This window comes from Alligator mississippiensis, chromosome 7 (assembly GCF_030867095.1).
Source record: "Alligator mississippiensis isolate rAllMis1 chromosome 7, rAllMis1, whole genome shotgun sequence".
NCBI lineage: Eukaryota > Metazoa > Chordata > Crocodylia > Alligatoridae > Alligator > Alligator mississippiensis.
The window spans coordinates 77,320,291-77,340,618 of record NC_081830.1 but is presented as its reverse complement, the minus strand read 5'-3'; the positions used below and the strand labels follow the sequence as shown (position 1 = coordinate 77,340,618).

Here is a 20,328-nt window from a genome sequence, read left to right as displayed (position 1 = left end):
GGGAAAAAGGCCAATACTTTGAATTAATACCACAGAAGAAAACAATTAGCAAACGTAAAAAATGCCATCATGTTTGACAGCTTCCTATGAATTCAGTTCTGTTTTGTTTCTTCAGAATATATCAGTGAAACTCGCAACTGAAATCCCAGCAATTTCTATGCAGTGGTGTCTTTAAAGCTGTAACATATTTGTTAAGGCTTCTTTTCACCTTGGTATTTTCCGCAGCAATATTTCTGTTTTAGAAAACCACCATATACGATAATTTAAAAATTACTGTTTATAAGAGCCATTTTTAATCCATGTAATAGCAGCAGTAATCATGCTTTCCTACAAAACATCCTGTTTAGTGAGATTGTTACCATAGTCTGTAAATTGTTGCTGGACAGAATATAATATGTATCATCAATTGAGATAGTATGAAGTAAAATGAGTTATAATATGCTTTATTTCCCTAGAAAGGTCCACGCAGCACAGTGTTTTGTCTTCAGTTTTAACAGAAAAAGGAAAGTGTGATTCCATAGAATTGTTTTCTTGAAATGATCAAATTTTCTTTAAAACACCTTGAACATATTCACAAAAACATGAAAGCAGAAAACACAGGCTTTTAATATGTTTCCTAAACCTAAAACTTCCAAATCCTAATATCCTGATTTCATTGCAAATCTGGTCCAATGAAAGGATACAACAAACGTCATAAAACTTGGTTTTCCATGGCTTATTTTTGTGGGGAAAAATCAGATAAAAATACACAATTAAATTCCATAAGTATAATAAAATATTTCAAAATGTCTCCTCTATTTCTTTTTATGTTTCAGCTTTAAAAACAGTTTCTGACCTTTCTTAAAGTTATATTCACACGGGGGATGTTGGTTTACTTTCAGAAAGCCAGGGACTCTACTACAATAAAGCACCAACTGAAACATCATTCATAATATCTGCATCACATGAATAAACTTTTTTGAACAGGATTAAAAGTTATGAAATTTGCATTGTCGCCTCCTCCTCCTACATTTATACTTTTCTTGGCTGACAGAAATAAAAAGTGTAGTGTCATGCTTGGTTTACCTAAATCATTTATTTTGGAACTAATAAAAGTAAACAATTACCAGATACTGTATATATAGAGATATAGATATAGATATATGGCCACCATCAAACTATAGTAGAAAGTTATTTGGTTTTGATAAAGTTAAGAAAAGTACATAAAATCATATTTCATGTATATCTTGTTTATGGCCATCCATATTTTTGTTCTTTTTTGTTTTAGTTTGTTTCATCAACATAGCAAAATACAATCTTCCTATTAAACAATAATTATCAGATGGCAGACAATTTGTTTTATTGGTTTACACTGGCAGGTCACAGTCTAAAAGCACAACCACATCAGGCAGAAATTGTACATAGACCACTCTGGATTTTGAAGACTCTGAAGATTACCCTTAATGCTGCTCTCTGAAATAAACCTTTCCAAGCCAGGGACCATAATTTATATTGTAGTCATTATTATTTTTAGCTTAATGAAATGCCTGAAGAGGAGGCAGGGAGGAGGCAGTGGGGTTTTAAAGGAGAAAGGTACGGAGGAGGCTATTTGAATTGCCAGTTTTAAAATCTGTAGTTGGTATTCTTAAAAGCACCTTGAAGGATAACTTTCTAGCAATGACTCTACAAAAGTTTAATCACCCATATAGTGTGAACCAGGTGATTTTCATTTCATGGAGTATTGCACATTTATTTTGATTAGGCCTGTTCCATGGCTTTTTCAAACTTATTTTTTTGCATTTTTTAATTTTTTTACTTCTGGCTGAAAAAATATGGTAAGTTTGGAGTAATGAGAAATCATCTAACACTAAGACATCATACATTCACAATGTCAAGGTTTTTATGAGGAATTGTTTTAGCTAGGACTGATTCATACATATGCAGTTCTATTACATGTAGAAGGCATGTTCATGTCTTCAAAAACCAGACTGGTCTTAAGAAATGACTCTTTATTTGAGACAGTTACCATTACTTCATTAAAAAATGACAAAACAGCAATAAACATTTTAGCTCTTTAATGAGCAAAGATCAGGTCTCTTAGCATTGGAATAATATTTGTTATCCAGATTATCTTTATTTCACTCAATGACCAGTAATATGGCCAAGAAGTACAAAGTAATTTTCCATCAAGTAGTATACAATTTTTTTTGTGTGTAATAAGCCTTCATTCTTGAAAAAGAGTAACTGAAAAGAAATGTTACTGCAGTTAGTTTGTCAGAGAAAGTTCTTTGCATTATCTTACAAACTATCAAAATTGCTAGTAATTTGAAAAAATGTAAAAAAAAAAAATCACATAACTTTTGTCTAATAGAAATATAGTACAGGTAAGAGAGAAAGTATTTATCTGGGATGTGCTCTTAAGTCCATCTCAATTTTTTTTTTATATAAATGTACATCTGATTACATATACAAACATTTTGAAAGGATTGATTATACCATTACTGGAAAGCAAAAGGGGAATGAAAAGTTTTTTGTGATTTCAGGACATTCATTTAAAAATCGCATAAATATATGTAAGATTCTGGTTTAAAAATTTCCAGTTTTTGGAGGTCTCCAACTTTATGCACCCTCTGCATCTACATTTACACCCTATAGCGATCTTGTCCAATTAATTCACTTGAATGGCAAAGATAATGTGTACCAAAAAGGGAAATAACTTCATATTAAAATATTATCAGGACACTTTGTCACATGCAACATGAGTTAAACCAATGACTGACAGCTGTAATCAGAGTGGTAGTACTGGGGCGTCTTAATATTGCAAAATAACATTTCAATTAAATCTTTGGACACACTTTACCTTACCAATATGAACTAAATATATTGTAACTTAACCACAGTAAATTATAAAGCCTTCATCAAAGGAGGTTCCATTCAGATTACATTTTATAGTATTATTTAGGTGGAAATGAAACAGAACGTTAACAACACAGAGATTTTTTTTCCTGGGATTCATATCAGCGAGTGTTCACCACTATATACCTACAGGACCATCAAATACCTTTAAGAAGTACCACAATTCCTTCTATTACTGAAGCTACTGTGAAATATTTTACTGTAATTACTTTTGCCCCTTTAAGAAAATCTTCTTTTGGTTTGCCAATTGATGGAGGAAGCTTCTATTAAAAACTCCAATGGGATGAGAAGAATTTTAATTACGGCTTAATCAGCAGCACAGCCACCAAGCATATAAATTATCATGCACATCGTGCTAAAAATATCCAGTTTCCCTTATTCCCACAACTTTTATACTGACAGCACTTATGTGATAATGTTTTACCTGCCAGGCTTTAAAACTTCTTTGTTTGACTGGCAGATTTTAGCATGAGCCCCTTACTAAGGCCTTAACAGCATTGGTGCTTTGTGTACTTATCCAAATATGTAAATATGGTCTACATAATAAAACAGTTCCAAATAAAAATTGGTGAAAATTATCTGACATTCCATTAGTGTGTCCCTTGTGCATATTTATAGATTTTTTTTAATTTTCAGTCATAGTTCTTTCGTTTTTGTGTTGCACATGCCTAATTCAATTATGTAACTTAAATCTTCAAAAAATGAATACTTGAATGTAAATGAAAAAGTATCATTCAGGACAACTGCTTCAAGCAATTGCAAACGGTTGGGTTTGTTTAAGTTCATTTGTATATATGTACAATTCATTTTTTTTCAAAACCCCCAAAGTTCTTGATATGTATATTCACATAATATTCCTCCATATTTAAATAATAAGAGTCTTGTAGGTTGAAAGCCAAGTAATCTTCCGTAATCTCACCTACTGTAATCCATCAAAAAATAAAGTTTGTTTCATCTTGTCTGGCTATACCCTGGTTGTTGAATGTGAATGAGGATGGGGATGGGGGTGGGGCAGAGTATTGTTCTGTCCTCCAGTAAATGTATTGAATGTGTGTAGGGGCTGAATCCCCGGTATAGTGTTGGGAATCATTGTAATGGTGTTGGGTGTCATTAAGGGAATATCGTCAGGAGACCTTCTCATAGCTAGTGTGTAGTCTGGGGGACAGGCGGTCCTAAGAACCACCTCATGTGGATGGATAGACTCACATTCATGATCCAAGTCAGTGTGCTTCATTTGGAGGGACATTATCTCCTCTTCTTGTGCATGGGTAAGATCATTGGTAGTAGTACGCTGTGGGCTACATCGCCTATGAACATCATGTCTCCTCTTGTCCTTTTTGTAGTACAATGCTGCAAAGGCCAAAATGTTCAGGAATAGCAAAGATGCTCCCACTGCAATCGTAACGCTCAACTCTGTGGAATAGTCCCTTTGATCCACTGAAAATGGACTTGGTTGCTGTTTAGAATCATCTTGTTTGGCTGTGGGAAAGGCTGAAGTGACAGAAACAGAATTTTTCCTTGTTGGTCTGAAAGTAATATCAGTTGATGGCACTTTAGTTGTGGTAGAGGTATACTGTGAAATGTCATTAAGATTGTGCAGATGAGGTACCAATTCCAACCACAGGTTCACTTTATTGGCCCTGTAATGTTCTTTCACACGTGGTTTTAATCCAATGTGAAGATACAATTGGTCCTTTTGAGAATATCGGGTCCAAGCTACTTCCTCAAAACGATTGGGCTTTGTATGGATAAATTTCGTGTCTTGTGGGACTGGCTGATTGGGGTCACTAAACAAAAGGAAAAGAAAAAAACAAGATGAGATGTTTGCATGTCAGAGGTTTTGTACTGTAAATGTAAACCAGGCATGTAAGAAAATAGCATTTGAGGAACTGAAGACAATTCTAACGGCAGTCTTTAGAATCAACCATCACGGGGCAAGGTTCCCTTGCTTAGCTTTGTCAATGAGCTTCATGTGCCTCAATCAGCAGCAACGCTAACTTTCTATCCCTTGTCCCTTCAGAAAACATTGACAACAGTCTGTGCTAGTGATTCCGATTACTCTCTACTAGAAACTAGGGAGAGAGGACATTAAGCTTCTTTCATACGTAATTTAAATTCATGTCTTTTGAGGTAAGAGGCCAGCAAGTTAATTTGGCATGGCATATAACAGTTTACAGACTGATCCAATGAGTACCTGAGTGCTGAAAAGAGTTGTCAACTCCCAGTGAAGTCTGCAGGAGCTGATAGTGCTCAGCATCTCTGTAGTTCTGGACCTCAGTATTTTAAATTCCTAACTGCCTGTTATTTTAATAAGAGCACACTATTAAAAGAATTGATGTTTCACTTCGGCATCTCCTATTTCATGCAATCAAAATGCCACCAATACTGCAGTATGATCAAATATTGGGGTATGTTAATTTTTTTTTATGTTCTGCACTTCATAATTTCTACATACCACCTCAGCGTGTTCCTTAGTCAGTATGATACATGTCACAATTTCTTATACAATGGTCACACTTAAATATTAGACATATTAGTCATTGCAGCAGAGTTCCCCAATTTAAATGTAGAGAATCTCTCTCAAAGCATCAATATCTTTCAAAGCCCAAAAATATTTTTAAGGGCAGTCATTATACTATGAGAAAGAGAAACATCAGGTTATAATAGAAAAAAAATGTCAGGGAAGCTGTTAGGTATAGAATGGTCACCTAGACCACTTAATACCAAGAACAGAGACATTAGAAAAAATGTAACTCCCAGCCCACTACTGCAACCCTTCCTCATGTCTATACCCCATCACCCATGTAGTCCCCGGTGAACAGAACAAGAAAGGACTGTGGTATCAGCTCCTCAACTTTTATAGAAAGTTACTTTTCCGCACTAAGACTTACCCAGTTTTTGCAAAGTTTGTCCAGTATGTCATCACTACTGCACTTAGCATAACATCGTTTTTGGAGAAATTACAAGGAAACAATTCAGTAGGACCAATCATAGGGATTCCTAATACATAAGGGACCTCATCCCCATGGGCTGCATCTGCCCAGGCAGGTACCTGATCTGTTTGGCAATGATGGTAGAAGGCATAAAAGTATGTAGGGGATCCAAAATTGGAGTGAAGGTCTGCTGTTGCCACTGCTGGTGCAACCCACTGGTGATCAGTGAACAAAGCAAGCAACGTTTTCCTTCTTGTCTCAGGATTGTGTCGATCTGCCCAGTCAGTGTACATAAATTTGATAGTTTCTCTCAATATATCTTTGCCTTCAGGGTATCCATATAAATTGTCAACAAAATTAGAAACAGCAAAGTCAAAATCACTAGCTGATATGCCATCTTCACTATCAACTATATTTTCAACAAATTTTAACCCCTCCCCTTGGTTTACTCCCAACATTATATCATAGTTGAGGAATTCTCCTTGTTCCATTAGTATCTGAGGGTCATCTGGTATCACATCACCATCAATTACTGGTCCAAAGGCTATATGGTATCGCGCTGGTTGAATGTCCTGGTCAACAAGTTCTCTATAAGGCTTCTTCTGTAGACATTCCACCAATTCTACAGTGTCGGACATGTTGCAACCAACTTTAGTAGCCAACATCCTGGCATATTTTGCAGGTTGAAAACTCACTGCCCAGCTGGAGAGAGCTGTCCCGCTTTGAGCGATTGCTCTTTGAAAAAGTCCTGTGGGAAAACATGTACGAAAAAGTACTGAGGTAATGTTTAAACAGTTACATGTTCATAAATAACAGAGGAAGTTTGTGAGATAATAGGAAACTTCATTTTTACAATACAGAAATTTGGGGGGAGGGGGGTAGGTGTCTTCCTAATACATAAATGCAGCATGATGGTTAGACCTAACACTGGTCTAACCAATGGTTAGACCTGCCACATCTAATGTGTACCAAAATTAAATGCACCAATGTGCATAAACCATGGACCAACAGAGAGGCAAAACTGAAGCATAATGGAGTTGCAATGATTTACTCCAGCTGACGATTTGTCCTGCAGGTAATAAGTGAGGAACACAAAAGAGTGGCAGGAATTGTTTGATGTTGTATCTCATGTATGATAATATTATTTACTTTGAAAAGTATCATAACAATAAAAGTCATTAATTGGGTTAAAGGAAAAGCTCTGAAACTGATTAATTTCTTGGCCAATGATCAAGCCAGTAATGGCTTGCAGGTGTGTGATCATGTTTTAAATTAAATACTGGATAACACCTAATATATGGCTTTTTTACATTCTGGTTAGGACTGAACTTGGCTTGAGATGTACAGTGCTTCTGAATAATATACATAATAAAGCTTATATTCTGAAGCCACATGTGACAAGGTGCTGGACAGCTTTTAAATTCCTAACTGATTTATCTAAAAGTCAAGATAATTTCTTATTAAAAAACGACTCATATTTTTAATCAAGGTTTATGGTGATCACATTAAATAAAAGAGGAAAATGATGTTTTACACTGAATATCTCAAAATGCTGCTTTGTGACTTAGACTTTTAAACACGTGTTGAAGCATTCAGTTGTGAGAGGTACAGGGACCACATCCTCATCCCACTAATGCTTGTGAAAAACCCGAGGTAAACTCCATCAACTCTAGTGCAATTAATTTGGATGTAAGAGAAGAACCTGGACCCACATAGCTGTTCACAGATAAAACCAGCCTTACTTGAAGTGGAAATCTCCTCCCCTCTTTCAGTATTTTTATCTACATTGTGGGAGGAATCCCGACTCCCTCAAGGACTATTACTGGTTTTAGTAGCGCTAGGACTTCACTAGGTGTCTCTAAGCCATGACTCATACAGCAAGTGTGTGCAGAAAATCCTTTGGGTGATTTCTAGCTGGCTCATTGAGAAATCTTTCAGGTTTGAGACTGGAATGACTGTTCTTATATGTTTTTTTCTCCTTTCTGGGTTGGGCCATGACATCTCTTTGCTCCTTCCCATCCCCTCTGGAGAAGTTAGCTTTGCTTTCAATAGGGATTTTGCATCTGACTCTTCTGCAAGGAGGTCATGAAGGACCTTCTCAGTTAGGCTTCTGCCTTTCAACCAAGGCTAAGAACAAAAATAGAACGTATCTATGTGTTATATTTTCTCCATCTTGTTAATAAACATTTTAAAACTCTTTCTGCATCCTCACAAAATTGTTACAGCTGAAGGACAAAGAGCTGTTTGCAATTCCACAGTCTCTTTGTGCACTCTACTGAAAAAAATATTTTTTAATTTGACCTATATGTCACAGATAACTATAGCTAATGAAAAATTCCAGGTAGCGCATATAATTGGTGGTAACAAAGTATATGGGCTAAAATCTGCTTTTAGTTACATTGCTTCAAACCTGAGATAATTCTATCAACTTTAAGCCAATACTCTAGTTTTGCAACTGAGTAACTGAAGGCAACATCTGGCTCCCTGCTACTGAATTTTGCAAACCCTGTATCCTTGTACTGAACCATGGTGATCATGCACCTGGAAACTCCCATTCAAGTGAACGAGAATGGTAGGTGCTCAACCTTTGTCAGAATCCGGCTCTTTAACAATGAAAGTTATGGTCCTGATCCTACAATGTGATTTTCCTAGATGGATCCAAAACCACCAAGAGAGTCCCAATGAAACCAGGAACCTGCCCACATGTATCAAATTGCAAGATCAGAACTGTACTCCAAAGTTAGCTAGCATATAATGCAGACATTTTGTAAATTAGACTCTTTGGGGAGTTTCAAAATCCTTTCAGAAGCCAACAGAGCCAAATGCTAACCCTTTATCTTTACTTGACACCTTTCTGCAGGCAAAACTGAAATCAGGCAGTGATGAGAACTTGAAAATGGGACTTTTGTCTATTTCTGGATAGATGAGTAACCACAATATTCTTTCCCTAAGAGTTTTGCCTTATAAAGAGTTAGGTAAAAGTTAAGAAAGAACCTTTGAAACAGAGCAATTGAAAATTCTTTTTTTTTTTAATCCGTAGGACCAGCTTTCCAGTGAATGTAAATCATCTGGAAGGCAATGGAACAGCAGTGATTGGTACCAGCTGAGGATCTGGCCTTTGGAGTATGTACAGCAAGATAATACATGCAGAAATGTTTACAACAATGTATTTGATAATGTTGCACATTTTTTTCTTTCTGCATATTCTGTAAATATCTTATGCTTTTATTGTTTAGAAATATTGTATAAACCCACGAGGGAACAAAAAAGAGTAAGTTACATGTCAAAAAAGTGCTGATATAAACACTATGGCTTGTTAAATACTACAGGAAAGGCTAGATTAAGTTAAAAGTCCAGTCCTCTGGCCATAAAGCTTAATTCAGTTACTTAAAAACAATACTTCTGTTGAATCTTTCAGTGAAAAATGGATGACACTGTGAAAAGTAATTTTCATACTGTAACTGATTTCCACCAGCAACCATGTATAATACAAGAGATATAATATAATACAATACCTATACCCTCACTGTGGCTCACAGGGGAGCTGGCTGATGTACAAGGGATTTTAACACGTAATATGCCATATCCTGCAATTTCTTATATTGAAAGTCTCAGGAAGGGAATAACTTATATTTATTCACCCTCAGATTTTAAAGTACTTTACAATGAGTAGGAAGTACTGCTTCCATTTTGCAGACAAGTGAAGTAGATTATTTAACAGCATCATCTTGCAAGGTGCCAAGTACCTCTTGGCAACTGCCTAATGCACTGGTCAGTGGGAGTAGAGGGTAACCAGAGAAGCACTCAAAACTAGACTCAGGTGAACTTTTTTTGGTAAATAATTTCACCTGAGTCCACAATTTTGAGAATGCTACAACCTTTCAAGGTATCTTAAATGACACATTTTGACTTTTCATTCTTAAAAGAGCATTTTTCTTCTTTTAAAATTGACTTGCATTTATATTAAAAAAAATAAAATACCTTGTATTTGGAGTCAACCCCAAGACAAATTTTTCCCATTTTACCAAACCCCCCAAATATACACTTTTTAGTTTGAGCCACTTATTAATTTTTTGGTACACCAACCAACCCAAAAGATCCCTTATTTGCATGGTACTCAGCACCTAGTTAGATCAGTTCCTCCATAGACTTCTGCTCTTGACGATTTTCTTTTTGTGTTAGAACATGACAGAGAAGAGTTTGCTCACAGAGTGCAGATCTCAACGGTCCAGTTATTGCAGATGAAGGCATAGGGTATTCAGCATTAAATGAGCTGCTTTGGATTAGATTTAAGACCAGAGAAACAAGTGATGGAGGATGGAAGCCAGGTTGCCTGACTCTCAGCTCCATGCTTAATACATTATGCCACAAAGAACCTTCATTGTGAGTTCTGCTGAAAAACTGACTGCATAATATAACCCATTGTCTCAGACTCAAAAGCTAGATAAGTCAGCTCCTGGCTCAAAAGGCCGTTTCCCCAAAACGTTGTATTTGCTTAGCAAGTTGAAATAGAAAAAATATCTAAATTATTGTATAAGTCAAATGTATACCTGAGTTTCTACACTTAGACCCTAGCCAGACATTGAAGTAAAGGCACAATAGGGTCTGATGCACAATCCCCACAATTGCACCTCTGGACATGCCACATGTGCATGGCAAGAGATGTGATTATGGGATCCAGCATCAGGTCCAATCATGCCTTATTGCCGGTGCAGAAGGAGCCCAGGATCACAAATCTAGGCTCCCCCTGCCCCAGCAAGGAGCAAGCTCTCATGCCTGGAAGTCTGTAGCTGACAGGGCTCTCAGTCCCAAGGAAGCACCTGGCTACACGTTCAATTAATGATATCATAGGGAAAAGCTACAGAGTTATTACACATTTTTGCAGAATATTGGTAAAAGTGTCATTTAAAAAAAATTAAATTCTGGAAAAATATGAAAAATTAAACCTGCAGTTCTGGTAATATTTCCCCAATAGTACTGTTCACATAAAAGAGGATCAGCCTGATTCTTCTCGCAGCTATACCAGTACAAGGTCTGATCCAAAGCCTAGGGATCTTTTTGTTCCTCTTAGCAGGCTTTGGATCATGCCTAGATTAGAAGTCACTCTGCTGACATCACTCGAGTTAGAGTTGTCTGGCTGTACGCTCAGACCCCAACAAGGCTACCACAGGGTAAATCAGAGAACCCTATATGGCATTCTGAGACCTGCCAAATATTTCTAAAATAATGCAGCATAAATCTGTGAAAGCAATGAGAAGACTGGGTAAAAAATAATAATTATGTGATCAATAATCAGTGGCCATGCAAATGAGAAAAAGTGTGTGGAACTCTGGTGCCAAAATTGTAGGACAAGGAAAATAGGGTTTTTGGCCTCAAACAGCATGTATTTTATTTCCTGCTGTCTGCCTTAACTAGGGAGAAACAGTGTTAGTTATGGAATAGGAAAAACATATATATATATATATATATATAAAATCCTTTGCAACCTGGATGCTTTGACAATTTTGGATCATGCATGCAAAACATTCAAAATATTCTTTTCTCAGATGACAGCAAGTGAAATTCATGCAGTTTCAGACAAAAGATTTCTGAACCAGGCACTTGTTTCCGTCACACAAGATAATAGTTTTAAGCATTTCAGCCATTATCCCTGAAAAGAGAAACTGTGTCATTTTATTTTTCTTTAAATCCTGTTCCTCATGAGAAACTAAACATTTTTTTGATGACTGATTGAATATAGGGGGCCTCATCTACTGTGAGCATCACTGACTGGCTTTCCAAAGAGTACACCCTTAGGTAGGAAAGAAGAGACAAAAATGATGCACTTAGTGTGTGCTGTTCAGAAGTCTACTGTAAAAGTGTTTCTAACAAAGGTCCATAAGAAAAAGAAGAAAGTGACCCAAAATTTAAACATGCACAGAAGAGCCAAGGGAGAAGGCAGCTAGTACAGCCTTTCAAAAGTCTGCTTATTACTGAACTCAACGGTCCATAGGAACAGAGAGAGATATACAGAGCATCACATACTACTCATGGTGGTGGCATGCAGACACCAAAATTGTCAAAATTTGCAACCGGCATAATACCTTTGGTTGAATTGCTCCAACGGTTACCTTCAGAATAATGGGATAAAGTCAACAGATTGACACATGAACCGCCTGCACCCGATCCAAAAACTGTTATTCTTAGTGGGTCACCACCAAAGAACCCAATATTTTCACTAGTCCATCGCAAAGCTTGAATAAGATCGAGGAGGCCATAGTTTCCTTTTGCTGCTTGATCCCCAGTGCTCAAGAAACCTGACAATGTAAATGAGAAACAGAAAAGGTTTAGCAGGTGTTCTTCAAACCATGTTTACTACACTGCAATAAATAACTTTTCAGCAATGTTTGTAATGTAAATGGTGCTAAGTACTACATATTTGCATTGTAAAATGTTGCCAGGCGGATACAGGAAACAAATGACTCAGCCATCCTACACTATATCCTTTGGTATTCATTGTCCTATTGCAAAGATAAATTAAAGTGGGTAACGTACAATGTATAATGCATCATAGACATTCATTTCAGTATCTAATAGGTCACAACTGAGCAGGTACCTATGATTTTCAATTGTAATAAATTGGGTAACAGAGTGCTTGGGGACAGGAGCCATATTTTGGGTGAAAACAGAGACAGACTTCCATGTTGTGGGCACCACCAAAATACAAAGATAAGAATAAAGAAAAGAAAAATAATAATGTAGAATATGGATGCAGACTACAAGAAATACAGGGGCATGTTCAGTGCACGCCTGCTTGGCAGCACCTTTTGTCAACATAGTGTTCACCAGAGCATCCGACTGCTATATGCATGTATGGACATGGGTTCTGTGTATGCTGGATGGGTTACTGCTGTATTCAATTCATTGCTTGGGGCACAGGTACCCCGTACCACACCATATGGCCTCTTCTCCTCTTTCTTTTCCTGTCCCTCTGTCCTTACTCCTACCAAACTTATGTTGGGGGATAGATGGGATTGAACAGCTTGACTGGCTCCCCCACAAGCTCCAAACCATTTCCCTTCAATTGGGTTAACTGAATCTGCATTAAAAGACACACAACAGGCAAGAGCTCAGATGTAAACCACAGAGTGCAAGGATTGTTTCCTTGTAGTTAGGCGTGGAGAGGAACGGAGGTGTGTACTAGGTGCAGAGCTGCCTGTGCTTCCCCAGTCACAGCAGGCCCATAGCTTTGTGTGTACTGCTGTTCTTTTCATCCTTAGAGTCAGCTGACTTGAAAAGATGGGCAATCAACACAGAGAAAAGTCTGAGCTGGTAAAAGATACCATTTTGCTTTTTGATCCTATTGGATACTACTTCCAACCTGCAAAGCCTTATGAGCAAATGTTTAAATAATACCAGCATTTTTAAAGAAACTGAAAGCCTCTACTTGCATATGGAACTGATTTAACACCCACAAAATGGACAATATAACAGCCTTTCAATGCGTGCCCTGTAGAGAAGTACAACTATTAAAACAATTATCTCCCCATGAACTAAATGTTAGTGGGTCCTCTGTTCTAGTTGAAATTGCACTGATTTAACTCTTCTCTGGCACCAAGATTGAGACTCAAAACAAAAGTTTACAGTACTTTCCCAGAAGAAACAGAAAATAATTCTCTGACAAAACTCCCACCATTTCATCAACAGTGATAAGAGCAGCTCTTAGGTTTTAAATTTTGAAGAACAACTATCTATGTAATGTTGACAGGACTAAAAGAACACCAAAAAAAAATCTTAATTTGCAGCTGCTGGTTACTACAGCCCAAAGGTGTTTAGGAACCTAGGTCCGTTGATTTTTATGGCTCAAACACTTTAAGTTACTGAACCTGGAAGATGTTAGACCACTATCTGACAGGTATAGCCTCATGCGCTACATCCAGACGAGCGTGGCCACGCGGTATGTGGTGCCACAGACATGTCCATGGTGCCACATACCACACATTAAGTTGTTCTTTGTTCTGCAAGGTAGCAGCAAGGGTGGGGGTCCCAGGGTCAAAAAAAACTGCAAAAGCAGATCGGCACACGTGGTGCTAGTGCACACTGCCCAAAACTGGTGCACACTGGTGCTGCCAGTGCACACTGCCCAAAACTGCTCCAGTTGCCAGCCAGACTCTGAGTGGCAGGATCACCCCTGCTGCAGCCCTAGAAGACCCCCAGCACCCCAGGTAAGGATGAAGAAGACCCCCAGCACCCCGGTGCTGGCCCCAGCCTCTCCTACTCCACCTGGGATAACCTACCGCATGCCAGAGGGCACATGGCACAGGCATTTCCCCAGGGACTAGTATCAGTGGCACAAGATGTCCACTGCTCCCTTCTTGTTCTGCGGGAAACAAGTGTCCACACGTGTGGACGCGGCCATGAAGTGCATAACTACTGGCCTTTTCTTATATAACTAAAATCCTATCACAATAAGCAATAGTCTATATAATCCACATGCCATTTATTACTTTATTCTGCTAATGCAACTCTTGATGAATATAATTTATTTAGTATCCAGTCAAATGCTTAGACATTTATTCTAGGAGACCTTTCTAAGCGTACTAAAAACGAGTTTAACTTCCTGCATACATAATATGGGCTATGCTACATTTAGTGCAAGTGGTTTTGTTGGTATAGCTGCATCTTGATCTTCATTACCATGAAGAGGGAACAGGCAGGTGCCATGAGGAGCTTGGCCAGCAATTCTCCAATTTTATGATTTAAAGCACTACGTCTAATTGGCACACATTGTTCGGTGTAGTTATAGCAGATACTTAGTCCTATACTATACTTTAAGCCATCCCATATTCTGCAATTTGAAAACAAACATTTAGACTGTTAAGCTGCAAAACTGAACAGACCATCAAAAGGCATCAAACAGGGAAATACCACAAAGCACATGGGGAGGCTTTGGGAGGGAATAATCAATATTATTTATTCATTATTATTTTGCTAATTGCAACTTATTATAATTCAATATTCCTGAAATGAGCTAGGAGGAATACGAGGCTCTCTTACCCTCTGTCAATGGTCTTTTCTTGCTTGTATTTGGGCATAAGTCTTATTCTTCCCTGCACACATACAAGTACTAGTGCTAAGTCCTACCTCTACAGCAAGCAGGTTATTAAGACTGCATGAAAGGCAGACATATTTGGCCCCGGAAAATCATTTTCTTTAGGAATACTGAAGCAGGATGTGAATAAAAGGAGTAGAAAGGGACAGAGAATGAAAGTTTGCTACCTTGTTTTACTTTTTAATCTGCTTGGAGCTTAAAAATAGGAAGTTCTTTGAGCACCTGTGAATTTAAGGAAATGTTACCGCTATATTTAAGGGAGCTGTAGAGTTTTGTGACTATAAATCCAAGGAAGTCATTCCTATCCTTTATTCTGATTAGATTACAGCCAGTTAGTAAGCTGTCAGTTCAGCACAGCAGGCTTGAAGAGCATGAGAGTGATTGGCACAGGTTTAGAATAGCAGGCTCAAGTTGAAACCCAGAAGCCCTTGGGACAAAAAGAACAGTAATGATCATTGTCTTCACAGTGCCTAATTAATGAGCTTTTCCCTTTCTTTGTCTGAACATGCTTAAAGGCTCTGTGGCCTCATGCAGATTCTGATAATGAGCAGACTTGCAGCACTAGTTCAGAAGTGTCCTGCAGCTGTGCTGCAGTGACCCTGAGCCATTAGTTGGGAAAATGGAGGCTTATCTTGCATTGGGGGTTGGGGTGGGGGCTGGATCCTGAAGGCCCAAAACACAAGATTGCTGCTTCCAATGTGATGCCTTATGTCCAACATGCGGCAGAATGAAAAGCAGTCATGTTTTTTTGCAAGACCAGTCAATGATATACCATCAGCCATGGTGATGGCCAGGCATTATGAAAGAAAGCTGAAACTAAAGGAGTTCATGCCAAAATAGAAAAATCCCTGGAAAAAATAAAGCAAACTGGATAACCCAAAGTTAAGGAATTCCTTTTAAAAAGGTTCTCACAGAAAACTACTTTTGTTATTAAAGACAGATGCTGAGGAAGGTAGGTTCAGTTCAGCAAATTTGACAGCAGGGGGAGCTTTCAGTTTAAAAGGAAAGAAAGAATATACATTAATGATAATAATATTTGCTTCCATTTATCTAGATTTAACAAATTATGACTTGGGTCCATACTAATGGATCCAATGCAGAAGAAATATCTTACACCTCTTCAGCAAGAACCACACTGGCTGACTTCCATACATACACAAGCCGGATGGATATTGATTTTGACTTCCAAGACATGAAACATTTCTGTCCCATTTTTCAGAACCATAAGAAGCCTGCTAATATCACCACCTGTTCATGCATTTTTGCTTGTATGCACTATTAGCAGCATGGCTCAGAAGCATGCAAACTGTGAGGAAGTGGGTGAAGTGACTGATAAGACAGATGAGATGTTCTTTATTTTTTAGTGAAGAACTGTTCAAGGTGGTTAAGCCCATCTCTTTCTAAGACACTCTGCACAAATCTGCTCTTTAGAGATCCAAGATCAAAACGGACCAAATTGAGACCTGTGAGTGGGAAAAAACTTTGCTTCTCGTTAACATTTGTGCCAAATCAGAGCTTGTTTCAATATGTTTTTATTTGCCTGTATTGCACAAAACAAGAAGGCAGATTTATTAAGTGTAGTGTCTTTATAGGCACATACCTGATTATTCTCTTCCCAATATCTGTAGGGAGCTAGAGTGATCAGGTGACATGTTTCAACCTTGCTGTGGTGGGTTCTGGATGGAGAGGTATATTTAAACCTGGAGTTATGCCAGCGATGACTGTGGCTTGCTTTGCTTAAGACGAGGTTTGATTAAACACACCAGTCCTCTTTATGTTACAAGCACATGGGTAAATGCATACAACCCAGCCACCAGCAGAGCCATCATATTCAAGCACTGGGAAGTTTTGTAATATGATAATTCATTCAGGCTTATACTAAAAAAAAAATGTCCTTTTTTGGAAGGATATTAATTCTATAAAGAGGGGTGTGACGGAGGAAGAGAAAGGGAATGGGAAAGGCTGCAAGGAAGTCTACCACAGCGGTCCCCGCTGTTGCTTACCTTAGGGCAGCTGGTGAGTGCAGGTGGAGAGCTGGCTGTGGCACATCGGACTCTGGTGCGCCATTTCTGGAGTGGCATGGCCCTGCAGATTGGTGCAGAGAAGGGGTGGAGCCCAGTGGTGGAGATGCACAGTGGAGGACTCCATTAGAGGGGTGGAGTCTGCCAGCAGAGAGGCATCAAAGAGAGATGTGCCACAGGGAGGCATGTGGAGAGGAGACTCCAGAGGTGGGGTGGAGTCCTGTGGCAGAGAAGCACTAGAAAGAGACACATGGCGAAGAGTCCAATGAGAGAGACCTGTGGCAGAGAGGCCCCGGAAGACAGACCAGCAAGGAGCTGGGATGTGCCTGCTGATGCACAGTGGAAGTGGTAGAAGGCCCAAAGAGAAGTGAGTGACAGACACCAGGATGAGCAGCTGGAGTTCTGGCAAGAGCTGCCTGGAAGACCCTGGACCCAGGTCAGATGGGGCCGAGATAGGGAGGGGCAGTGGCTTGCTTGGGAGTGCCCCAATAATGCCATGGGGAAGCAGCGAAGAGTTAGAAGGCCAGCTGACTCTCAAGTAACTGGAAAAGGGAAAAACTTGCAAAGGTAGAAGAGGCTCCTTGGAGCATATAGCAGATGCTGATACTTTTGTTATAGTTCATATTTTAAGTATTCCTTTTAGAGTTATTATCTCAAGAAAGAGACAGTTATGTTTACTGATTCCGACTCAAATCGACAAGAGATGGCCTGTGCAGAATTGGGATCTGGTACTGGGTCATATGAAAGACTGACAACTGACAGACGAGAGGGTTATCATTTGTGGCCTGAGACATCAAGGTGCTGACACCAATTCAGGCCCTGGATGTGGTAAGGATGGAGTATAAGGGAGATTAGAGCTCCATGAAGAAGCCAGGATGTGGTACCCAGAGAGTCACCTGAGGGGGAACTCTCTCCCAAGAAGATAAGGCCAAGTCATGGCAGGCGAGAAGGAGTAGCTACCAGAATAGGCGGGTGATACGCACAAAGACCACCCTGTCATCACCAGTGAGTAGGGCATCAGCCAAGAGGGGGCCCAAGCCCCACAACTCGTACCAGTAACAAGGTGGTAAAATGCTAAGAGACTGAGGGAAATTGAAAGTCACCATATAAATCCAAAGAATTATTAGAATGAGTTATTCTAAGCTTTTACTTCCTATGAACATTCACCTTAACAGGGTGGGGCAGGGGCTGAAAAACCTTTCCAAGGAAGGACCACAGGTCTTAAAATCTCAGTTTTAAAACAGGATGATCCATTGACATACTCTGATCTAAGCTAATGGATTGATATATGCCATCCCACTTTGCCTCCCTTCTCAGTGGGGAACTGACAAAACTCTTTCCCTCTCCAGAGTTCTGCAATTAGGTTGCAAGTTCATACATAAGACAGCTCCCTGTATAACAAACCAAATGAAAATAAATTATAACAACTTTTCACTGAGCATGATAGAAACTCTACCAGTTTCTAGCTGATAGAGCTGAACAGGGTAGCCAGGACTGCTATAAAAATAGAAACAACAGTCATTGTATAAAAGCACTAAGGGTCTTCCTACATGTTCAAATTAAAGCTGGATAGAAACCAGCTATAGAGCTATTACACATTTTCAAGCACTAACTTTATAGTTGATTGACTCTTTTTATAGGTGGATAGTCATTTTTATGGTGTAATAATTTAGATCAGCACCTGCAGCTGGTCTACATTTATTGCGTGATTAACCAATTAATTGTGTGATAATTAATTTGCACTTGTGGCCAGTCTTACTTTGCACATGTGGCCATGTGCAAAGTAATTTATTGCATGATTAACCAGTTAATTGGAAAATATATGTAATGTGTAGCGGGGGCCTAAGATGCACTAATAAATGAATTTCTAGTATTTGGGTTACTTAAAGGAGTTCCACTTTAGACTTGTAACCCACATTTCATTCAAGCCATCTAGGTATGTGCCATAATCACATGTTCATGGTCCAAGTTATTGTTTGCAAATCTCCATACTATTAAGTGTTATAGTTTTATACAACTGAAAGCAAATATTAATTTCCAAATGTGCAGAAACATCAACATTTAGCAGCGAAAATACAGCTATTCGCCTGCCTACCTTGGGCACTGCAAATTACTCAGTGAGAAATATTTTGTTTTCATACCTTTTAGTAAAATTGAACGCTAATTACAGCTAAAAAAAATGCATGTTGTCTTTTAAACTGTATGCATCAAGTTAGAAATGTGTGCGACATAAGCACACTATAAGCAAGGTGATTAAAGAGTGCAACTTTCCATTGTGAGCATTTCTTTTGAATCCGCATCAGCTAACCTATTTGCGTTTATTAGGTGTGCAACAGTGCTGTGAACGTTAAAGTACATGTGATATTCATGAAGTAGAGGATATGGCACTTCACTTTGCTGACCACACTGCTTATTTTAGAATACTCAGCACATCCTTTGTATTAATAGCATATTTTTCCTAATGCATAAAGGATCAAGTCATCTTATAACAAAATGACTAGAAATCACAATCAAGAAAATGGAAAAGGGGGACATAAAACATACAATGCCTAACAAATACACCTTCACAGGCAGCAGTCTGCAGTCCATCAGCTCCAAAAACGTATAAACAAGGCTTCTGAAAATACTATGCCAACTTGCATACACTTTTAAAGTATATTTTAGGAACCGAGGAAACTGAAATTTCTCCCTCCTTGTTTCTGCGCCAAATACATAAAGGTTACAAGAAGATAAATGGCTTGAGAACAGCAGGATTTCATTTTAATTCTATGAGACATGCAAATTATCAAACTGGATCATTATATCATGTTTTATTTATTCATAAGCAAATGCATTCTTTATAGGCTGTCAAAGGTGGAACAGACTGTAAAGGCAACGACATTGCCAGTGCATAGTAGGTACCCTCAGTTACGTAGCATTGCATGTATTTGAATCCAAGAGGAGTCTCTGCCCTGCTGATTTAACATAGGGGAAAAAAGCCTCATCTTGAGTCTTACATATCATTTGAGTATCAAGGATACTGCTATTGCCCCTGCATGGCTGGGGTCCAGGGTGAGTCAAGGTGGCTCATGTAGCAGAGGAGTGTAGGGGACAGACTGCACGATACAGTGGGGGAAGCACAGGGGAGACCATATACTATAGGGGTGGGGAGAGTGAGGGGTACGCTGCATGATGTGCGGGGAGGGAGTGGGTGAGCACAGGGGTGACCTCACAGCAGCAGGGGAGCTGCTGCAGCTTTGACTCCAGACCAGACTGGGGGGAGGGAGACAGGCTGAAGGAGGTAGGCACCAAGTGGGGGGAGGGTGCATAAAGTTAAGATGACCCTCCAATTCAAGGAAAATTATACTAAATGTATATTTTTCTGTATATAGAATCTAATCATTAGAGG

At 38.8% G+C, this 20,328-nt stretch overlaps 1 protein-coding gene across 5 annotated transcripts in view; it reads right to left on the bottom strand.

Annotated features, from left to right (window-relative positions):
- Positions 1-586: 586 nt before the first annotated feature.
- The window catches only part of NLGN1 (neuroligin 1), a 628,583-nt gene continuing 608,841 nt past the window's right edge, over positions 587-20,328 (bottom strand). For 3 of the 5 annotated variants that reach the window (XM_019478611.2, XM_006260460.4, XM_059731155.1), the window contains 3 exons: positions 11,912-12,124; positions 5,787-6,576; positions 587-4,682 (listed from right to left, as the gene is read on the bottom strand). In XM_019478611.2, the coding sequence (XP_019334156.1) occupies positions 3,860-4,682; positions 5,787-6,576; positions 11,912-12,124 (1,826 nt within the window). In that variant the 3' untranslated portion in view covers positions 587-3,859. The remainder of the gene's footprint in view (positions 4,683-5,786; positions 6,577-11,911; positions 12,125-20,328) is intronic. The other 2 variants (XM_006260462.4, XM_059731156.1) reach the window with 1 other exon arrangement.